The following is a 19,102-nucleotide window of genomic DNA, read 5'->3' as shown; positions in this document are numbered from 1 at the left end:
CGCTAATAAACAAATCTGATTTGACGATTGATTTTGTACTTGCTCGAGAGGCCGTTAATGGGCTGGGTCCCAGACTATTCTCTCAGTGTTTGACAAATACAGGGAGAACAGTCTGGCCGTGCCAGGCAAAATATATCGGCCGCCCGACATATCGGTCAACCTCTACCGAGCATTATGGGAAAAAATCTAATCAATAGGGTCGCAGGATTATTGTGGTGCGTGGATTACGATTTTTAAAGGGAATTACGTATCTTATATAGTGCGTATTATTTTACGTATGCTGAAGAATTTTTCATGTACCGAAGCGTTCGTATTTCGAGGTACCACTGTACATTCTTCAAAGTAGTCATGAAAGGCAAATGATCAAATTATTCTTTTAAAATACATGTAAAACCAGCTTTTTGTATGCTCTAGAAAATTCTCCAGGATGGCCGTTTTCTATATGGCCTCCAGAATGAATTCCCAGTATATGTCTCATGTCATTCCAGCCATTCCTCCAGCAGCAATCTAAACAAGTTGCAGCATGTGATACTTTACCCCCACTATGTAAACAGGACACATTTTGCATGTATTTTGAATTCGTTTTCTAACGTCCATTTAGCCTTCAACCAATATAAATTGGTTCCTGGTTTCATCGGTGTGTCCTGTTTATTTTGCATTGGCAGGTGGGTCTGCCGGCAAAGTCGGGTGTAGCAGGTGGGATACTGCTGGTGGTGCCCAACGTGATGGGAATTATGTGCTGGTCGCCACCCCTAGACAAGATGGGCAACTCTGTCAGAGGGATTCAGTTTTGCACGGTATGTAAGCATGTAAGCACAACGTGTAATTATAGATGCTTCGCACAGGCATGCTTAGCATTCTAAGGGCGGAACTCAGAAAATATAAACATGTGTGTACATGTGTTAGTTGACCTGCCAGAAAACTAATTACTCACGAAATATGACTTGACGCTGTCTCATAATTGCAGTGTTGCATGATCACATACTCTATGTGTCACTTTGACCTAAACCGAATGCATACACGAACGGTAATTCGTATTGAATACAAACAAGAAACAAGGACACCTGTATTTTTTTTTTTTTTTTTTTTTTCTAAGAGCAGCAGCTCTTATTGAACAGAAAAGCAAAGCAGTTATTTGAGTGACTATTAAAATTACCTACAATAATCTTATGAGCATTTTTGGGGGGATTAAAGTCACATTTTCACAATGAATATTAAAGGACCTTGACTATGTAGTTGATTAACTACCAACAATTAAATAATTAATCTTCCTGACATTTTGCACTTTGTATAGTACTGTATATTTCGGACTATAAGTCGCACCTGAGTATAAGTCGCACCAGTCAAAATATGCGCAATGAAGAGGAAAAAAAACATACGAACGAGTTCTGTCCCTATGCTGGCGACGTAACCCAAATTCTGCCCTTTAAATACCCCTAAATACCCCCTAAAACTCCAAATAACTATCCCAAAACATGTAATTTACGTCATTGTACTGTCCTTTCCAAGACGTTGGAGCGTAGTCCTAGCTAGACAGCGAGCTAAGGTGTAATCTTTCCTCTCTCTTTCACTCAGCTGCACGACTTCTTCGTAGGAGCAAACGCGCTCTTCCTCGTGTGTGCGCGTGTACTCTTCTTCGTGTGCGCATATAAGTTCTTCGCGTGTGCATGCGGAAGTACTATCTGCTCCTGCATCACAAAACAAAAATCAACATAATAATCAAATACACATTTCGTCAGAGGGCAGAACAGTCGTATTAATAAAATAAAGTAAAATAAGATACCGTTTACGTGACTTAAAAAAAAAAAACAACTGGAGACAAAATGGCGGACTCCAGCGTCGTAAAGTCGAATCACGTAAGTCAGGTGCGTCGTAAACCGGTGCAGGAATCTGACCTTTAAGCCAGATTGCCGGAATCACGCCAGCCGAACCCCCTGAGCGCAATTCCAAGGGACCCGTGCCGGCATTAATGCAACAACCTGGCCAAAAGGCCAAACTTCGCGCCTTCACCTTAGTTTTAACCCCTTGTACTGACTCCATTCTAAAAGATAGAAAAAAGCTTTGAAACACAAGTTGACAATTTATTCCAAGTTGACAGCAATCAGATGGCAGGGCAAAACCACAAATAGACCCAGACAAGGAGGAAAGCTGATTCCAGGGTCATCATATCACAAGTCAACAAAAGATTCCAGAGAAAAATGACGATTAGTTAAACATTCAGCGGCAGTTTAGATGGCGACTTTGCAACACAAAGACGCAATGACTGGGTAGCGGACTCGCCTCGCGTGCATATGGTGTCGGCGAAGACGAAAAATTCTGAATCCTGCTTCCAAAGTGGAAGAATTAGATTGTGGGGGTTTGAGGGGGGGCTTGCTCGTATGAATATCAAAAGCTCCCGCGGTGCGAGACCGCACGGATAACGTCAGCACTCGTACATGTCACATTGGGCGTGCGCAGCGGTGGTACTAAACATTAAAACAGCAAATATGGCGGAATGTCGGCTTTAATTTACTGTTTTAATAATAATTTTAACTTAAATATGTTGAATGTTTCCATTTTTGTGCGTTTTTGAACAAAAGAAAAATGTCATTGCTTCGGGTGGGCGGGCATATTTTTTTCCGGGCTGAGGAGCTTGTTGGGGTCAAAGTGCATCATTCGCTGTCGCCTTGTAAATCTGCACTGCCCCCTAGGGCCTGGCATGAATGGTACATCGTTTTCATGCGGAATTTCGACATTGTTCAAATGGAGACGGACTCATATAAATGCAAATTTGAAATTATTTGTATTCTCGGAGAGTCACCATGTAAACGGCCCCTCAGTCTTTTAAAGACTCTGGTGAGGCAGGCTCTGGTCCGGAAGAAGGGTGTGTTTGGGCATTGTTTAGGATTATTGTCTGTTGTGGATTCGACTAGAGAATTCGGTCGTTACTGTTGTCAAAGCAACGAGAGTTAAAGATTTTGCCATCCTCAGGACCACGTGAGTGCTGAGTGTTCACTTCTCAGTCGCAGGTTCTTCTTGTTGTCAGACGTTCCTTGTGGCAAAACAGGATGACCTGCCATTTGTTCTGGACTGTCCAGTAGAGCTGATTGCAGGATTTGGTTGTGCAGACGTGGGCTTTTATATGTCTTGCATATCACCTGCTTGTCACCGTCAATCTCGCTCAGTCAGCTGCATGACGCACGTGTTGGGCTTCCGTGGTCAGAAGGCGTCCTGTATCTCTTATGCCCTTATCTGCCCGTTGTCTTGGCCCTGCATTTTCAAATCATTCCAAGTCCATAATACCAAATATATTCTGCTTGTTTTTCTTAAGCTATGACATAAATGCTATTTATTTTGTATTGGGTGTGTTAGAGTAATACAAACAGTCAAACAGTAAGTATGGGAAAGAATACCGTAATTTCCCGAATATAACGCGCACTTTTTTTCCCCAAAATCAACTTGTAAAATCATGGTGCGCATTATAAACGGGTACATGGATGGAGACAGAAATATTATATATATATATATATATATATATATACACCGATTTTTTTTTTTATTGACACGGCAAAGTTATGTTGGAGAAATGTATGCGGCGATCCGTTGCCGACCATTACGGTACGTAACGTCACCATTATATTTCGGTAATACTTCACTCTGATCGGCCGAATGATGTTGTCCGTGTTAAATTCTTCTTTTTTCACTCTTCATAAAGCACAGAATTTAGTTTCTTGAACTCATTTGAGTCAACGTTTATTGCAGCTCCGCAACTCGGTTCATAACAAACGTAACAACACAGACTTCCTTTGTGTGTCCGTCAGCTATATCTGTCCCTCGGGAAACTCAAACCCAAATAACAATAGTTCCTATTGTTACTGTCTGTTTTATCTTGTCATGAAAAAAAAAAACTAAAATACTTTGAGTTCCGTGTTCAACGTTTTATTTCTTGCTTTCAATGAACTTAAATGCCAACAGTCCGGCTATAATGCGACGCTCTTTTGTCTAGCCTCAGCAGCCCTCTGGCTCATAGACAATCACAACATAGATATGACAATACAGCACTATGGATCCAACATTGCCACAACATAGAACAACATAACATAGAATACCAATATGTCACAGTGTCGACAGCGATGAGCTCTCTCGGATTTCCGACTTACGTTCTCACTTTCATTTTACCGTATTAATCCATGGAAGAACATTTATTCCTCATGATGAAACGAGCAAGTTACACAGCAGCCTTTAAAAGAAAAGTCACATCTGTTTTGTTTTCTCCTAGATTCTGGTAAATTGGAGACGTTGTCAAATCATATTATTACCGTGAATATTGTCAGTTTATGGTAATGTTTTGAACTACCAATATGCTATGCTTGTGCTGTGTTTCACCAGTCAGTAAAATGACATTTCTGTATCTGTACACGAGCTCTGTTTTCTTGTATTCTTCTATTTATGGGTGCTAAAATTAGGGTGCGCGTTATAAACGGGTACAATAATTTCCCCTAGATTTTACAAGTAAATTTGGGGTGCGCATTATACACGGGTGCGCCTTATATTCGGGAAATTACGGTACTATTCCCTTCAGGGACTACCTGTATAAGTCGCACTGGAGGAAAAGTTGCACTATTGGGTGACATTTTTTTTGACAAAATCCAACACCATGAACAGACATGTCTTTTTGAAAATTTAAACTAGAAATACAATCGAGAACAAGTTTACCAAACCATCAGTGTCTGTCTGTATTTTTTATAAGTTACCGCAAATGTTTAAACACAGGCCTTGAGCGCCCTCTTGCAGTTTAGTTGGAAAATAACGTTCAGATATAAGTCACCCAAGTAGGTGTATTAGTCGCACCCCCAGCCAAACTGTGAACTGTGAAGAAAACTGTGACCTATAGTCCCAAAACATAACGGTAGTTGAAATTGTGCCAACATACCCTTGAGCACTGTAGGAAGAAAAAAAAATCTGATTTGTGGAGTCATTGTGAGATGCGTATGTGTCTTCGAGCCAAGCCTTGATTGTTCACTTATATTCAACTAGAGCTGAAACGAGTACTCGAGCAACTCGAGTAACTCGAGTTTAAAAACTGATCCGAGTAATTTTATTCACCTCGAGTAATCGTTTATTTTGACAGCTCTTGACAGCTCTAAGCATCACGTTTTGCTCGGACTACTTTTAATGCGGAACAACGCGCTGTCACGTGCGGAGAGGAAAAAAAAAAAACTTACTGCAGCCGACAGCCGGCACAAACGACGCCGACGCTGCTAAATACTAGCCCGCACGATGCTAAGTTGGTACAGGTAGCGTCTGATGCGTCTCATAGAGATCACATGTATGTTGAACTAGATGCGAAATGACAGACTCGGCCGCGTCTGGGCAGCGTTAGTAAACAGCTGCCATCTTAAAGCAGTAGAGTGCTAAGCGCTAATAAAGAGCGCTAAGCGCTAATAAATAAGATTAACGTTACTGTCGCTACTAGCTCACGGAACGTTAGCCCTGCGGAGGGCTAGGTTTCAATTAATTATGACCACTGTCGATGCGTGGCTAACGTGTCTTACATACAGGCTTTAACATAACATAGCATTGTGGAGTGATGAGGGTGTAAAATAAAAACTTAATCATGCTAACTATCAATTTTAGCTCAGTAGTCATTGCTGGATAAAACACCAAGTAGCACTGGTCCCTAATGTGCTCCAATACAGCCTGTATCATACATTTATTTTGATCACTGCAAAAACTCAAAATCCTATCAGGACTTACAGTTTAGACTAACTTAAAACTTAACTAGAACTTAAAAATGGCTTGACACGAAGAGAAATTCAATTGAAACACGTGGGAAAAAACTTTTAAGTGATGTGTGTTATCAAGCGTAACGGAATTTTTAGGTAAGATATATATATATATTTTTTTTTTTTCAATAAGATCTAAAAGTTTTTTGAGTGAAAGCAGTGAATTTGTCTTTTTTTTTTTTTAAATTCTAGTTACATCTGAGATGCAATTGTTGGCTTTTTTCAACAATATACATCGAAAATAAAGATATTGATTGACTGAAAATGGTTCAAGATTAGATGAAATGTCTTGTTTTCTCATGTATATTTATAATTGCTCTTCACCTAAAAATATATTTGTTTTATCCGAGTACTCGATTAATCGATAGAATTTTCAGTCGATTACTCGATTACTAAAATATTCGATAGCTGCAGCCCTATATTCAACTCAGCATAGCCTTATGCAAATATATGTTGACGGTAGCCAAATTTTTAATGTCACATTTGCATTGCAGGATCTGGTGGAACTTTTTAATTTCCACAATTATGACAACTTGAGGCACTTTGCGAAGAAGCACGATCCGCGCCGAGAGGGAGGGGAACAGCGGGTAAGGACACGCAACGCCTGTGTTTGTGTGTGAATGTATGTTGAAGTGGGTGTTAGACATTTAGACATACCGTACTTGGGTAAAACTCGCACAAACATTTTTGAATATGGCAGTAAATTACTGTGGGCCAGGCATTATATTTTAAAGTACATTTGAAAAAATGTAATTTTGCTCAGGTATAGCTTTAGTTCAAAATGGATTGCATTCTCTTAAGTGATTTCTTTATTTGTTTTTAATTCATTGACAAAAGTAAAGTTCTCATTTATGTATGGAATCGTTATTCTGCCGTAGCAGAAAGTGAAGTTTATTGTCACATTATAACAGGGAAAATATTGCATTTCAACATGGTAGTTTTCATGTTATAACATGATCAATTTCACATTTTGCACTCATGCTTCACATTATAAAATGATAACATTTTGTGATCAATTTCAAATTACAATATAGATGTTCACTAAATATTTTGTTGTTTCACATTATAAAAAGATAAATTTCATGATAAATTCCACTCTAGTGCTGCATCGATTAATCGATTAACTCGAGTAATTCGATTTGAAAAAATACTCGAATTTTGCTGCGTGGAATAGTCGTATAATTAAAGAGTCGTAGTGGTTTGTTTTGAAAGCGATTGCATTGAATTTTATTGATTTGGGTGGATACACTGCTCTCTAGTGGCAACAGTGAATATGACATAACTTATTGCACATGACTGAAGACAGCTGCTCCCCATTAAGACCAACATAACCTAAGTTTTTTTTTGAGCTCATTTTTTTTTTTTTTTTTATGCATTCGTAATTTAATTTATAGATAAATTTTGCCGTTTTTTGTGGGAAATGTGTTTGAACAATATGTTAAGAGCATTGTAAAAAAAAAAAAAGTTGGCATTTCATAGCATTTAAGCTAACAGACTTTTGCTACGTAAGTTAGCCAATTGTTCTTTTGTTGTACTTTGATCATGTATTTTTTTATACCATTTGAGGCTCAGCTCAGGTATTTGAATTGTTTATGTTCATTATCCGATTACTCGAATATTCGAACTAACTAGTTCATCGATTAATCGACTATTAAAATAATTGATAGCTGCAGCCATATTCCACTGTTTAACATGATAAATTTTAAATTTCTATTGATAGTTTTTTTCAGGTTAAAAAATATGTTTGACATTATAATATGGTAAGTTTATAATGGCAGCATGATGAGTTTCACATTTGTGTTAAATTGAATGTTTCATTCACTGACCCAAAAAAATCCTCCAAAAAATATTTATAGAAAAGCTTGGAATCACTAAAGTTCAATATCACATTATAACAGGAAAAAACATTGCATAACAACATGGTTGTTTTCATGTTATGACTTAATTATAACGTAGTAAGGTACAGCATGATAAATTTCACTTTGTTTCACATCATAAAATGATAACATGTTCTGATAAATTCCACTTTATTATGTGATGAATTTCACGTTATAAAGTGATTAAGTTCACATTACAATATAAGTTTTCACTTGTTGATGAGTTAAGTTTCACATTTTAAAACGCTAAATTTCACGCTTTTAATATATAACAAGATAAATTTCACATTACAAGCTTTATGGTTCAACATGGTAAGTTTGACATTATAACATGGTAAGTTTCACATTACATCATGCTGAGTTTTGCATTTTAACGTGACGCATTTCCAATTCAGGTCTGAACTTTTTTTTTTTTGAGTGCAAAAAATTAATTTAATCCCTAAATGTGTTAAACAATAACCTCAAAGTTGCAGTGCAAACCTTCCGCTTGCACTGCATATGCAGCACATACATTTCATATATACAATTTCTGTCTAATGGTACACTAATTTGTTATTCATGTGAATTAACACAGCAGCAAATCTTCGGACCAATGGACTATGAGAGTCTCCAACAGGAGCTCGCTCTGAAAGCCCCCCTTTGGAAAAAAGTCTCGCCCACCGAGTCGCACCAGGATACCTCCACCACAGTAGTCTATAGGATGGACAATGTCAGCGAATAGTACATAAGCGTAGAGTACATACAATATGACATTTACATATAGTATACTGACTGTGTCAACCTCAAATATTTATGTCAATTGGAGGACTATTTATTGCTTGTGAAGCGGTTACTGCTGTCTTTTATTTGTGATGGACATATGGGATATGTTACGCGCTTTTTATTTTTCCTCCCGACCCGCTAGCTGCCTTAGGGTGTGTACTACCTATAAGTTATTACAGTACTCTATATATTTTCTCTTTTATACAAAGGCTATTGCCTGATTTTAAACCAAAAGTATGGGTGTGTGTGTGCGCGTGTGTACGTGTATATTTGGTGAAACCAGGGATGGCAATATGGCAGACATTTTTAAAAGAAAAGTCATATTTTTTCTTAGTATACCTTCTTTTTTTCCCTAAAGTTTCGTTCAAGTCTTAAAAATATTTTCATTCAACTCATTAGACGATTGAAAATCGGGGATGACAACTAAACGTGAATGAAATGCTAAGAAATGGTTAGGATGCGAGGTGCTCCATGACCAGAGGTGGGTAGTAGTTTTTACTTTTACTTGAGTAGATTTGTGAAGAAGCGCTACTCTTATTACCATACCTGTCAACCCAAGGCCGTTGTGAATCTTACAAATAGTGACGTATGCCTTTACAAATTGGTGACTAATCATACAACGTTCTATATAACTGAATTTTTAAAATAATATAATCTTATTGGTAATATTGTAACATATAAGATGGTGCAATCAAAGAAAAATCAATATCTTCAGCTACATAATGATTACTAAAATTTAACAGTGAATTTGGTTATAATTGTATGTAGCACTTTTGGCAATTTCTATCATGTCTTGATGGCTGCACTTCAGCTCGCAATTCAGTTTGACTTGAAGGTAGTTCGTTAGCGTGTCCAATTATAAATTAAAAAGGTCAATTGATAAAATTAACCTACCGATGCAATCTTTGAGTTTCAAAATTTTCCGATATGCACGTTTGATACATCATTGGAAAGCTTAAAATATCAATTTTCTGGGGGAAGAAAAAATTTGAACAGGATGGCATTTAAAAAAAAAAAAAAAAAAAATTTAAACAGCAAAACCCTATCTGGAGGTGAGAGCATGCGAGAGCAGAATTACAGACACCATGTCTTTTAACGAGATATTATAGTGTACTTACCATGTTTCAATCCAAAAACTCCATGTAGCATGTATCACTGAGTGTCAAGACACAGTTGTGAATGGCCACAGCTGGATTTTTTGGGGGACTTTATGGGTGAAACATGGTAATATAACAAGGGTCGCGATGCAGAAATCGCAGACATCAAGGAGTGGTCGAGATTTTGTTTTTCATATATTTAGCTTTTTAAACGTTTTTTTCCAACTTTGTTTGGATCGATTATTCATCATCTAACATATCGGAAAAAAATGCGACAGAAACAAAAAAAATACAATTCAGCAATAGTTATGAGGTAAATATCTGTGACTTTTTTACAGACACCATTTTTTTCATTGTGACGTAATTTGTTTAAAAGTTTAAAATATGTGAGTGAATAATTTTTTAAAAGTCGGGGTTTTTTTCAAACGAAATATTGGACATCAATTAATGATTCAAAGTTAAAAATGACAGACATTTTGAATAATAAAACTAATTACCTTCGTTTTATGGCTGGGTTGAAACAAAAGCGGTTGCGCGATGTCTGTAAACGGGGGGTTTCAGGGTAAAACGGGCAAATTAAAAATAGTTCGGGGGCTTAATGCGCCATGAATCTGCTATGGCAGCACATAGACATATTGTTCTATCAAACACGACAGTTGTTTTGGCCTAAAATACAGCAGTTTCTTTTAAAGAGGAGTGCAACTGCAGAAACTGCTTTTTCAGTCTTGTCTGTGTTTTCTGCCATATACCAATTTATTGTAGCAATGTTATTGGCGGTATTCTATTCTCTGGATACTTTTTACTTGTACCTGAGTAATTTTTTTGAAGTAACGCTACTCTTACTTGAGTAAAAGTTTCGGCTACTCTACCCACCTCTGTCTGTGACATGCTTCGTCTTTGTATATGGTCGTTTTTAATGTATGTTAAATTGTTTTAAATTTATAACTACATGAATTATATCCATAAAAAAGGTTATTTAAAAAAATAAAATAAAATAACGCTATTAACGTAAAATGAATTCTCTCCCAAAAACGAGATTTAAAAAAAAAAAAAAAAAAAAACTGTATATTTTATAAGCCGGCCCATCAAATGTGGCTGTTAATCTCCAAAGTATTGCCATGCCTTCTCTGCACTTCCAGTCAAAAGATGAATGGACTTTATTAAAAACAAATGGATTGCTCTTTTTTACTCGTTCACTGCCATTGATAGCAGTAGACATAAAATTGATTAGACGTCTACATCCGTCACCGGCAGTGAACGAGCAATTAAACCCTTCTGTCACATTGCCGGTCAAGTTGACTTGATTCAAAAAATATTGTTTTCTCCAATATATTTTCAAATATCGTTTTAAATGTATGTTAAATATATTGAAACAACTGCACATATGAAAATACTTTGACTGCACCAAAGAATTAAACATTACACAAGGATTCAGGCCAACATTCTAAACCTTTAAGAATGTTGGACTCAATAGGAATATGTTGGCGTTTGTGTTTTCTTCAAACACAGTCCAATCAGACTGTGATTTAACAAGAACTTGTACTCTCAAATAAGTGACCTTAGCATGTATTACCGCTTCGATATTGGTATTCTTTAAACTCAGGCAAAGTTCTCTTAAAGCTGCTGAACTTTTGAGAACGTATTCAAAGTGCACATATTATGGAAAATGCCATTTTAATGGCTTGTGGTTCCGGGATATTAGTGTAACACCTATACACTATTTTAAATTGCGTTTAAAAATATCGATAATATGGCTTCTTGAAAGGAAAACTCACAATTTTAGTCACATGACTGTTTCACGTGTTACAGTATTACCTCACATTAGCGTTAGCCGATTCCTCAAGTGTGTTATTATGTTAGCTGTCACTGTAGTTGCTCGAAATATGTCTACTCGAAATACCTTTACATTGGTACCTCTACTTACGAACAGGCTTCCTACAGCCATAGACTTCACTATCAGTTGACGGGATACGGGGCTCGAAGCCGATCTGTAGGGGGCCTATTTTAAAAAACTTTAAATTTACATATTTTCAAAACCAAAGCCACGAGCGACCTATAACAAAAACAGGCACCTCCCTCAGGCATACATGACTCTTCACAAGCAGCAGGATCAAAAAATTTGAAGTCGTTCCATAATAAAATCCTGATTATATTTTATTTAACCCTTAAATACCTGCAACATGAAGCAATTATCAGAGAATTCCAAAATGTGAAAAATAAGGTCCTAATGGAACCTTTTTTTCAAATTTGTAAAAAGAAAAGTCAAAATGAATATGTGTAATAAGCGCTCTAATATCTATAACCCTTGCTAAATTCTGTTTCTTTTTCTCATGGAACCTGCAGATGCATGTGTTGACTTGCATTCATCATTTCTTTTTTAAAGAAATGTCAAAATTCTGAATTAGTCTCAAAATCATGAAATTTTAGGTGTATCAAATGTGATACGTTTGGCAATAAAAGTACAGTGGGGAGAACAAGTATTTGATATCAAATACTTGTTCTCCCCACTGTATAACAAAACTTAAAATGGCTTTAAAATTCTCAGATTTTATGCTAGATGCACAAAAATCACCAAATGCAAAGATAATCACCTATATGTTCAGGATCAATAGCAATATTGAACATATCATGTAAGTTTTGGCCAGAAATAGCAACTTAAATTTTTTAACAAAATTCAAAATGGCGGAAGTCACAAAACAAAGAGCTTTTTAAGTTTCACATTCTTGTGAATAAATGCTTAAATCGCGCAATTTCCATAGATGTGAATGTAAAACAGTCTAGATTCTTGGTTAAAGGCAAAAAACGGGAAGTTGTTGTTCATTATACGTAAATATTACAAGCCAAAGTTACAGTATTGTGTAATCCAACATGGCGGCCGTCACGAAACAGAGCCTTTTAAGTTGAAAATTCTTGTAAATAAATGCTTAAATCGCACAATTTCCATAGATATGAACGTAAAACAGTCTAGATTCTTGGTTAAAAGCAGAACAACCGGCAGTTATCGTTCATTTTACGTAAATATTTTAAGCCAAAGTTATGGTACTGTGTAAACCAACATGGCAGCCGTCACGAAACAAAGAGGTTTTTAAATGGAAAATTCTTGTAAATAAATGCTTAAATCGCGCAGTTTCTATAGATATGAACGTAAAACATTCTAGATTCTTGGTTAAAAGCAAAAAACGGACAGTTATCGTTTATTTTACGTAATAAATATCTCAAGCCAAAGTTACAGTATTGTGTAATCCAACATGGTGGCTGTCACGAAACAGAGCTTTTTAAGTGGAAAGGTCTTTTAAATAAATGCTTAAATTGCACAAGTTCTATAGATATGAATGTAAAACAGTCTAGATTCTTGGTTAAAAGCAAAAAACAGGCAGTTGTCGTTCATTTTACGAAAATATTTCAAGCCAAAGTTACAGTATTGTGTAATCCAACATGGCGTCCGTCACGAAACAGCTGTTCGTCGAAAATTCTTGTAAATAAATGCTTAAATCGCGCAATTTCTACAGATATGAACGTAAAACGATTTAGATGATTGGTTAAAAGCATTATTGTTCATTTTACGTAAATATTTTAAGCCAAAGTTATGGTATTGTGTAAACCAACATGGTGGCCGTCACACAACAAAGAGCTTTTTAAGTTGAAAATTCTTGGAAATAAATGCTTAAATTTGCCCAATTTCCATAGATATGAACGTAAAACAGTTGAGATTCTAGGTTAAAAGCAAAAAACAGGAAGTTGTCGTTCATTAAGCGTAAATATTTTAAGCCAAAGTTACAGTATTGTTTAATACAGCATGGCGGCGGTCACGAAACAAAGAACTTTTTTAGTTGAAAATTCATGTAAATAAATGCTAATTGCGCAATTTCTATAAATATGAATGTAAAACAGTCTAGATTCTTGGTTAAAAGCTAAAAACAGGCAGTTATCGTTCATTTTGCGTAAATATTTTAAGCCAAAGTTAGGCTAATTTTTTCCATACATTTTACTGTATTCACAACGTTTCAAAGCGCATGCATGGTGCGAAAAATATAATAATTACCTTGAATCCTTGACCAAATCACTCTTGAGACACTCCTGCCTGCTTGTATGCAGTCAAATCTTCGTCCTGTTTCCACCTAAATCCGTTGTTAGAACGCAGTGTGTGTTTGAGTTTATCACAGTGAATAGTGAAAACCTCAACGCTCTATGGGCGGGCCCCCTACGGGAAGGTGTGGCGCAAAGTCTGTGGGAGTTGACAACAGATGAAGGCAAGTTCAATTTTTAAGACTTATTAATGCCGTTTGAAAATAAATTTAAGGACATTTTAAATCAAAATCTGTTGCCCTTTGCCTTAAAGCTGAAGATGGGTCGTCACTGGGTCTTTCAGCAAGACAATGACCCTAAACATATGGCCAATTCTACACAGAAATGGTTCACCAGACCATGGCCATCTCAGTCCCCAGACCTTGTTTTGTTGGCAAAAGGGGGTTGTACTGTACAAAGTATTAACACCAGGGGTGCTAATAATTGTGACACACATTATTTGATGTCAAATAATTTTTCTTTATGTGGGATTTTTTACCCCCTGAATGAATGCACTTCTATTGAAGGTTAGATTTTTCTCTTTTTTTTCATTAAGGTCCCATATTATTTGAATTTAAAAAAAAATATTAGAAGCTGAAAAACACATCTTTTTCAGGGGTGCCAATAATTATGGAGGGCACTGTATATTGCACATCCATATGTTATAGTAAACATAAAATACTTACAAAAATACTTATAAAATACAGACATTTTTTTCCGAGGCGGAAACGTAACAGAAAGCATTCACGATTTTCAATGCTACCGCTAGACACCGCAATGTGTAAGTGAATGAACATAACTACTGTTAAAAAAAAAAAAAAAAAAAAAAAAGATGCAGTGATTTATTCTGACCAGCAGGTGGCAGCAATGCCCCGCAAATGGTCAACTGATTTACCATACTAGTGTGTTAACTGTAAAGCCAGAACAGTACATATTGTCGGTCCTATTAATAATGTTATTGGATTTATCGGGATGACGTCATAATTACTATTATCGGACCGATAATTATCGGACCAATAATTAGCATGCACCAGTAGTATACACTCACGTAAAGCTGTCGGAACACCTCATGGCAAATGAAGGGGACACTGGGATACACACATACACATCCCTCTTAGCTAACTGAATCCCAGAAAGACTGTATTTTTACCTCCCGTATCCTGAAATTTCTTTCATAACAAGAGGAAATATTTTCCCGTTGAAGCGTGTCGTAACATGAAAACTCCGTATGTAGAGACGTTCGTAAGTAGAGGTACCACTTTATGCGTCATTAATAATGCAGTGAACGTGACCTCAGAGGTCATATTCTGTTTTTTAACTTCACTTCAGTTCAAGGCCGTTAGCTGCTACCGCTTCGTTCCTAGCGTCCTGAAGAGATTTTTGCTGGTTTATGACCGTTGTTGGCTTTGTGGAAGTGTTTGTGCAGAACAATTGAATCGATACGCCTGATGTGGACAAGAGCTTTGTTGGTTATTTTTTTTAGGTGAAATCAGGAAAAACATTATTTTATTTGCTTCTATGTCTGCATTGTTTTTGCTGCTTCCAAGCAACCAATCATTTTCGAGCTGCTTGTGATACATCCAAAAAAATCGGTTGGTTTGAAATTGTGAAAAATAATCATGACTTGGCGTCCCAATAAAATGAAATGGATAAAAAGCAGGGGTGTCAAATGTACAGCACAATGCGGTATGTTGTAGCTCATTTATGATGAACATACAAAATCACATGCTTTTATTTTGACATTGGCTGTCTTGGCTCACTTTCGTTTCCACAGTTACGTTAGTTTATTCGCTCCCTCCCAGTCAAAATGGATTGAACGTCGAGCACCGTCAATGGCAGCTAATGAGTTAAGAAGGAAGGGACCCAAAAATGCCCCAAAACCAACTGGAAGTGACACCAAATCAACAGAAAATGATCCAAATTTGACAAGAAGTGACCCGTAAGTATGTTAGAATTAGAGATGTCCGATCACGTCATTTTCAAAGTATCAGAACCGGCAAAAAAATATCGGACATGCCTTTTTTTAATTTATATATTTTTTTAAATTAAATCATTTTCTAATTGTATTTAACGTTACAGACATAATATGTTACACTCATCCAGAGTCTTTAGTTTAGGCTTAAGGTAGGGTTATCAAATTTATCCCGTTAACGGCGGTAATTAATTTTTTTTAAAAATTATCACGTTAAAATATTTAACGCAATTAACGCATGCACTGCACGACCCACTCATGCAATGTCGCGTTCAATCTGTAATGGCGCCGTTTTACCCATATATAGAGCTAAAAGGCAGCGTAAAATGAGTAGAGTGACTTTTGGCAGCCTTAGGAGCCTTTTTTTAATTGCTAAAGCCTTACAATCCCTCTCCCTATGATTAGAAATATCGTGAGAAGCAATGTGGGGAAGAAAGGTAGTAATTGATCTTTTTCTTAACACCTTTTGTTATTTCCCAACGCAGAGAAGATATATCAATTGGTACCACTACGCACAGTCATGGTTGCACTTCCCATGATGCATTTGGGCAGAACAGTTAAATGGCTACAGTATCATTTACTGAAAGCTCAACAAATACACTAGATGGCAATATTTAGTCACAATATACAAAGTCATTTAAGAATTACAAGTCTTTCTATCCGTGGATCCCTCTCACAGAAAGAATGTTAATAATGTAAATGCCATCTTGAGGATTTATTGTCATAATAAACAAATACAGTACTTATGTACTGTATGTTGAATGTATATATTCGTCCGAGTTTTATACATTTTTTTCTTAATGCATTGCCAAAATGTATATGATCGGGAAAAATTATCGGGAATGATTGGAATTGAATCGGGAGCAAAAAAAAGCAATCGGATGGGGAAATATCGGGATCGGCAGATACTCAAACTAAAACGATCGGATCGGGAGCAAAAAAACATGATCGGAACAACCCTAGTTAGAATGACATGGAAGTGTCGCAAAATGAACTCATTGCCTGCCATTGACAATGACAGATGTTCAATTCACTTATACCGGAAGGACTGACTGTGAATGTCCATCCTCCAGTGCCATGGAGTTGACTTATTTGACTAAGTGACACCCCTGGATAAGAGAATATTTACTGTCAACATTTTTTTTTTTTTTAGATAAATAAATAAGAGAATATTTACGATGAAACGACTACCCTGTAAAGGCTATAAATCACTTTCAAATCAATGCTCAGACCGGCTGCTACTGCTACCATTGAAATCTCCAATCAAAGTACCCAGCGAGAGGCTTTTGAATTCTATTGTTCTGCTTCTTCACTTGTCATCTCACTGTTTGCATGCACGTTTTTCTTTTTGTATGACAAGGATGTAAAAATCACCGTGTTGTAATGTACATATTATTTCTATTGATTTATGTCTTTGGACGTATTATTTGTACGTGCATTAAGCGTGACATTGGAAATGTAAGGTTTTGTAAGGTTGACAATCTTTGTTTTTTTTTTGTAAATAGGTATGTGGAAAACATTTTTCAAAAATAAAAGTGTTGACCCTACATTTCCAAATTCATCATTATTATTTTTTGTTTCTTTTCTCTGTCCACATGAGTGTAACTGTCTGTACAAAACGTTTCCATCCAGTTTTGTTTCTCTGACATGTGCCGTTGTCAAAATACAATAAAGTCACGTTCTTAGCTATTCATTTTTAGACTGATGGGTAGTGTGATTGGTCATTAAAGTGTACGTAAAACTGCCACTTAAAAAAAAAAAAAAGGATACCAGTATGTAAAAACATGCCACCAGGCACAAACGTGATAATTATCATGTAGAAACGTGATACCATGATGGAAAAAAATGTAATTACCATGCAAAAATGTGAGAATATCACTATCAAACTTCGAAAGAGTAAGTTGTCTGCGGAATGGCTAACGATTTGAAAAATTTGATTTATTTAATTCTTGTGTTGAGACATGGCGAGATTTTAGTTATTAAGCATCGTCGATGGTGTTAGAATAAGTAGCCGTACACTCAGAATTTTTTCACATTCTTACATGTGTTATCACGTTTTACATAATTTTCACGTTTTTACATTACATCAGGTTTTCACTTTTTTACATGAGTTTTCATGTTTATACCTAATTTTAATATTTTTACTTACTAGCACGTTTTTATGTGCTTATTACGTTTTTACATGTGATATTTTATCACATTTTCATAGGACATTTATCAAATTTATACATAATTTTCACATTTTTACATGTTATGTTCTTAAGTAAGTTATCAAGTTGTTACATGATAGTTATAATGAGTTATCACGTTTTTACTAGGGTTGTCAAAATTATCGTGTTAACGGGCGGTAATTAATGTTTTTAATTAATCACGTTAAAATATTTGACGCAATTAACGCAGATGCCCCGCTCAGATTAAAATGACAGCAGTGTAATGTCCACTTTTTACTTGTTTTTTGTTGTTTTGCGCCCTCTGCTGGCGCTTGGGTCCAAATGATTTTATGGGTTTGGGGAGTGAGTATTGTGTAATGACATCAACAATGTCGAGCTACTGGTTTATTTTCTGATTGAAAATTTTACAAATTTTAATAAAACGAAAACATTAAGAGGGGTTTTAATATAAAATTTAATAACTTGTACTAACATTTATCTTTTAAGAACTACAAGTTTTTCTATCGATGGATCGCTTTAAGATAATGTTAATAATGTTATTGCCATCTTGTTGATTTATTAGTTATAATAAACAAATACAGTACTTATGTACCGTATGTTTAATGTATATATCCGTCTTGTGTCCTATCTTTTCATTCCAACAATAATTTACAGAAAAATATGGCATATTTTATAGATGGTTTGAATTTCGATTAATTACGATTAATTAATTTTTAAGATGTAATTAACTCGATTAAAAATTTTAATCGTTTAACAGCCCTAGTTTTTACATGACAGTTTTCACATTTTACCTAAAAATTTCCACGTTTTCACATATCGCGTTTTTACATATTTCTCACGTTTATACATAATCTTTGTTTTCACATATTTATCACGTTCATACGTGACTTTTATCACCTTTTTTTACATGACAGCTATCACGCTTTTACATGATAGTTTTCACGTTTTTACATGACAGTTTTCACATGAGTTTTCACATTTTTACATGAGTTTTCATATTTATACATAATTTTCATGTTTTTAAATGGCAGTTATCACGTTTTTACGTGCTTATCATGTTGTAACATATTTATCACGTTTTTAGATATTTATCACAAACGTAATTTTCAGGTTTTTACCACATAGTTATGTTTTTAAGTGACAGTTATCAAGTTGTTACATGATAGTTATGTTTTTACATGGGTTTTCGCGTTTTTACATGATATTTAACACATTTTTACATGACAGTTGATCAAGTTCTTACATGAAAGTTTTCATATTTTACCTGATAATTTCCACATTTTTACATATTTATCACATTTTTACATGCTGTTTTTCATGTCTGTGCATAATCGTCACCTTTTTACATATTTATCATGTTTATACATGACAGTTATAACAATTTTACATGCTT

At 35.7% G+C, this 19,102-nt stretch overlaps 1 protein-coding gene across 5 annotated transcripts in view; it reads left to right on the top strand.

The window, feature by feature from the left end:
- Positions 1 to 19,102, top strand: part of glsb (glutaminase b) — a 72,575-nt gene that overhangs the window by 30,421 nt on the left and 23,052 nt on the right. For 3 of the 5 annotated variants that reach the window (XM_057851494.1, XM_057851493.1, XM_057851492.1), the window contains 2 exons: positions 666 to 797; positions 6,260 to 6,352. In XM_057851494.1, coding sequence (XP_057707477.1) covers positions 666 to 797; positions 6,260 to 6,352 — 225 coding nt within the window. Of the gene's footprint in view, positions 1 to 665; positions 798 to 6,259; positions 6,353 to 8,216; positions 17,232 to 19,102 lie in introns of those variants that run through there. The other 2 variants (XM_057851491.1, XM_057851490.1) reach the window with 2 other exon arrangements.

Source organism: Corythoichthys intestinalis, chromosome 12 (genome assembly GCF_030265065.1).
Source record: "Corythoichthys intestinalis isolate RoL2023-P3 chromosome 12, ASM3026506v1, whole genome shotgun sequence".
Lineage (NCBI taxonomy): Eukaryota > Metazoa > Chordata > Actinopteri > Syngnathiformes > Syngnathidae > Corythoichthys > Corythoichthys intestinalis.
Note: the sequence above shows the minus strand (reverse complement) of the source record. Positions and strands in the feature narration are given on the sequence as shown.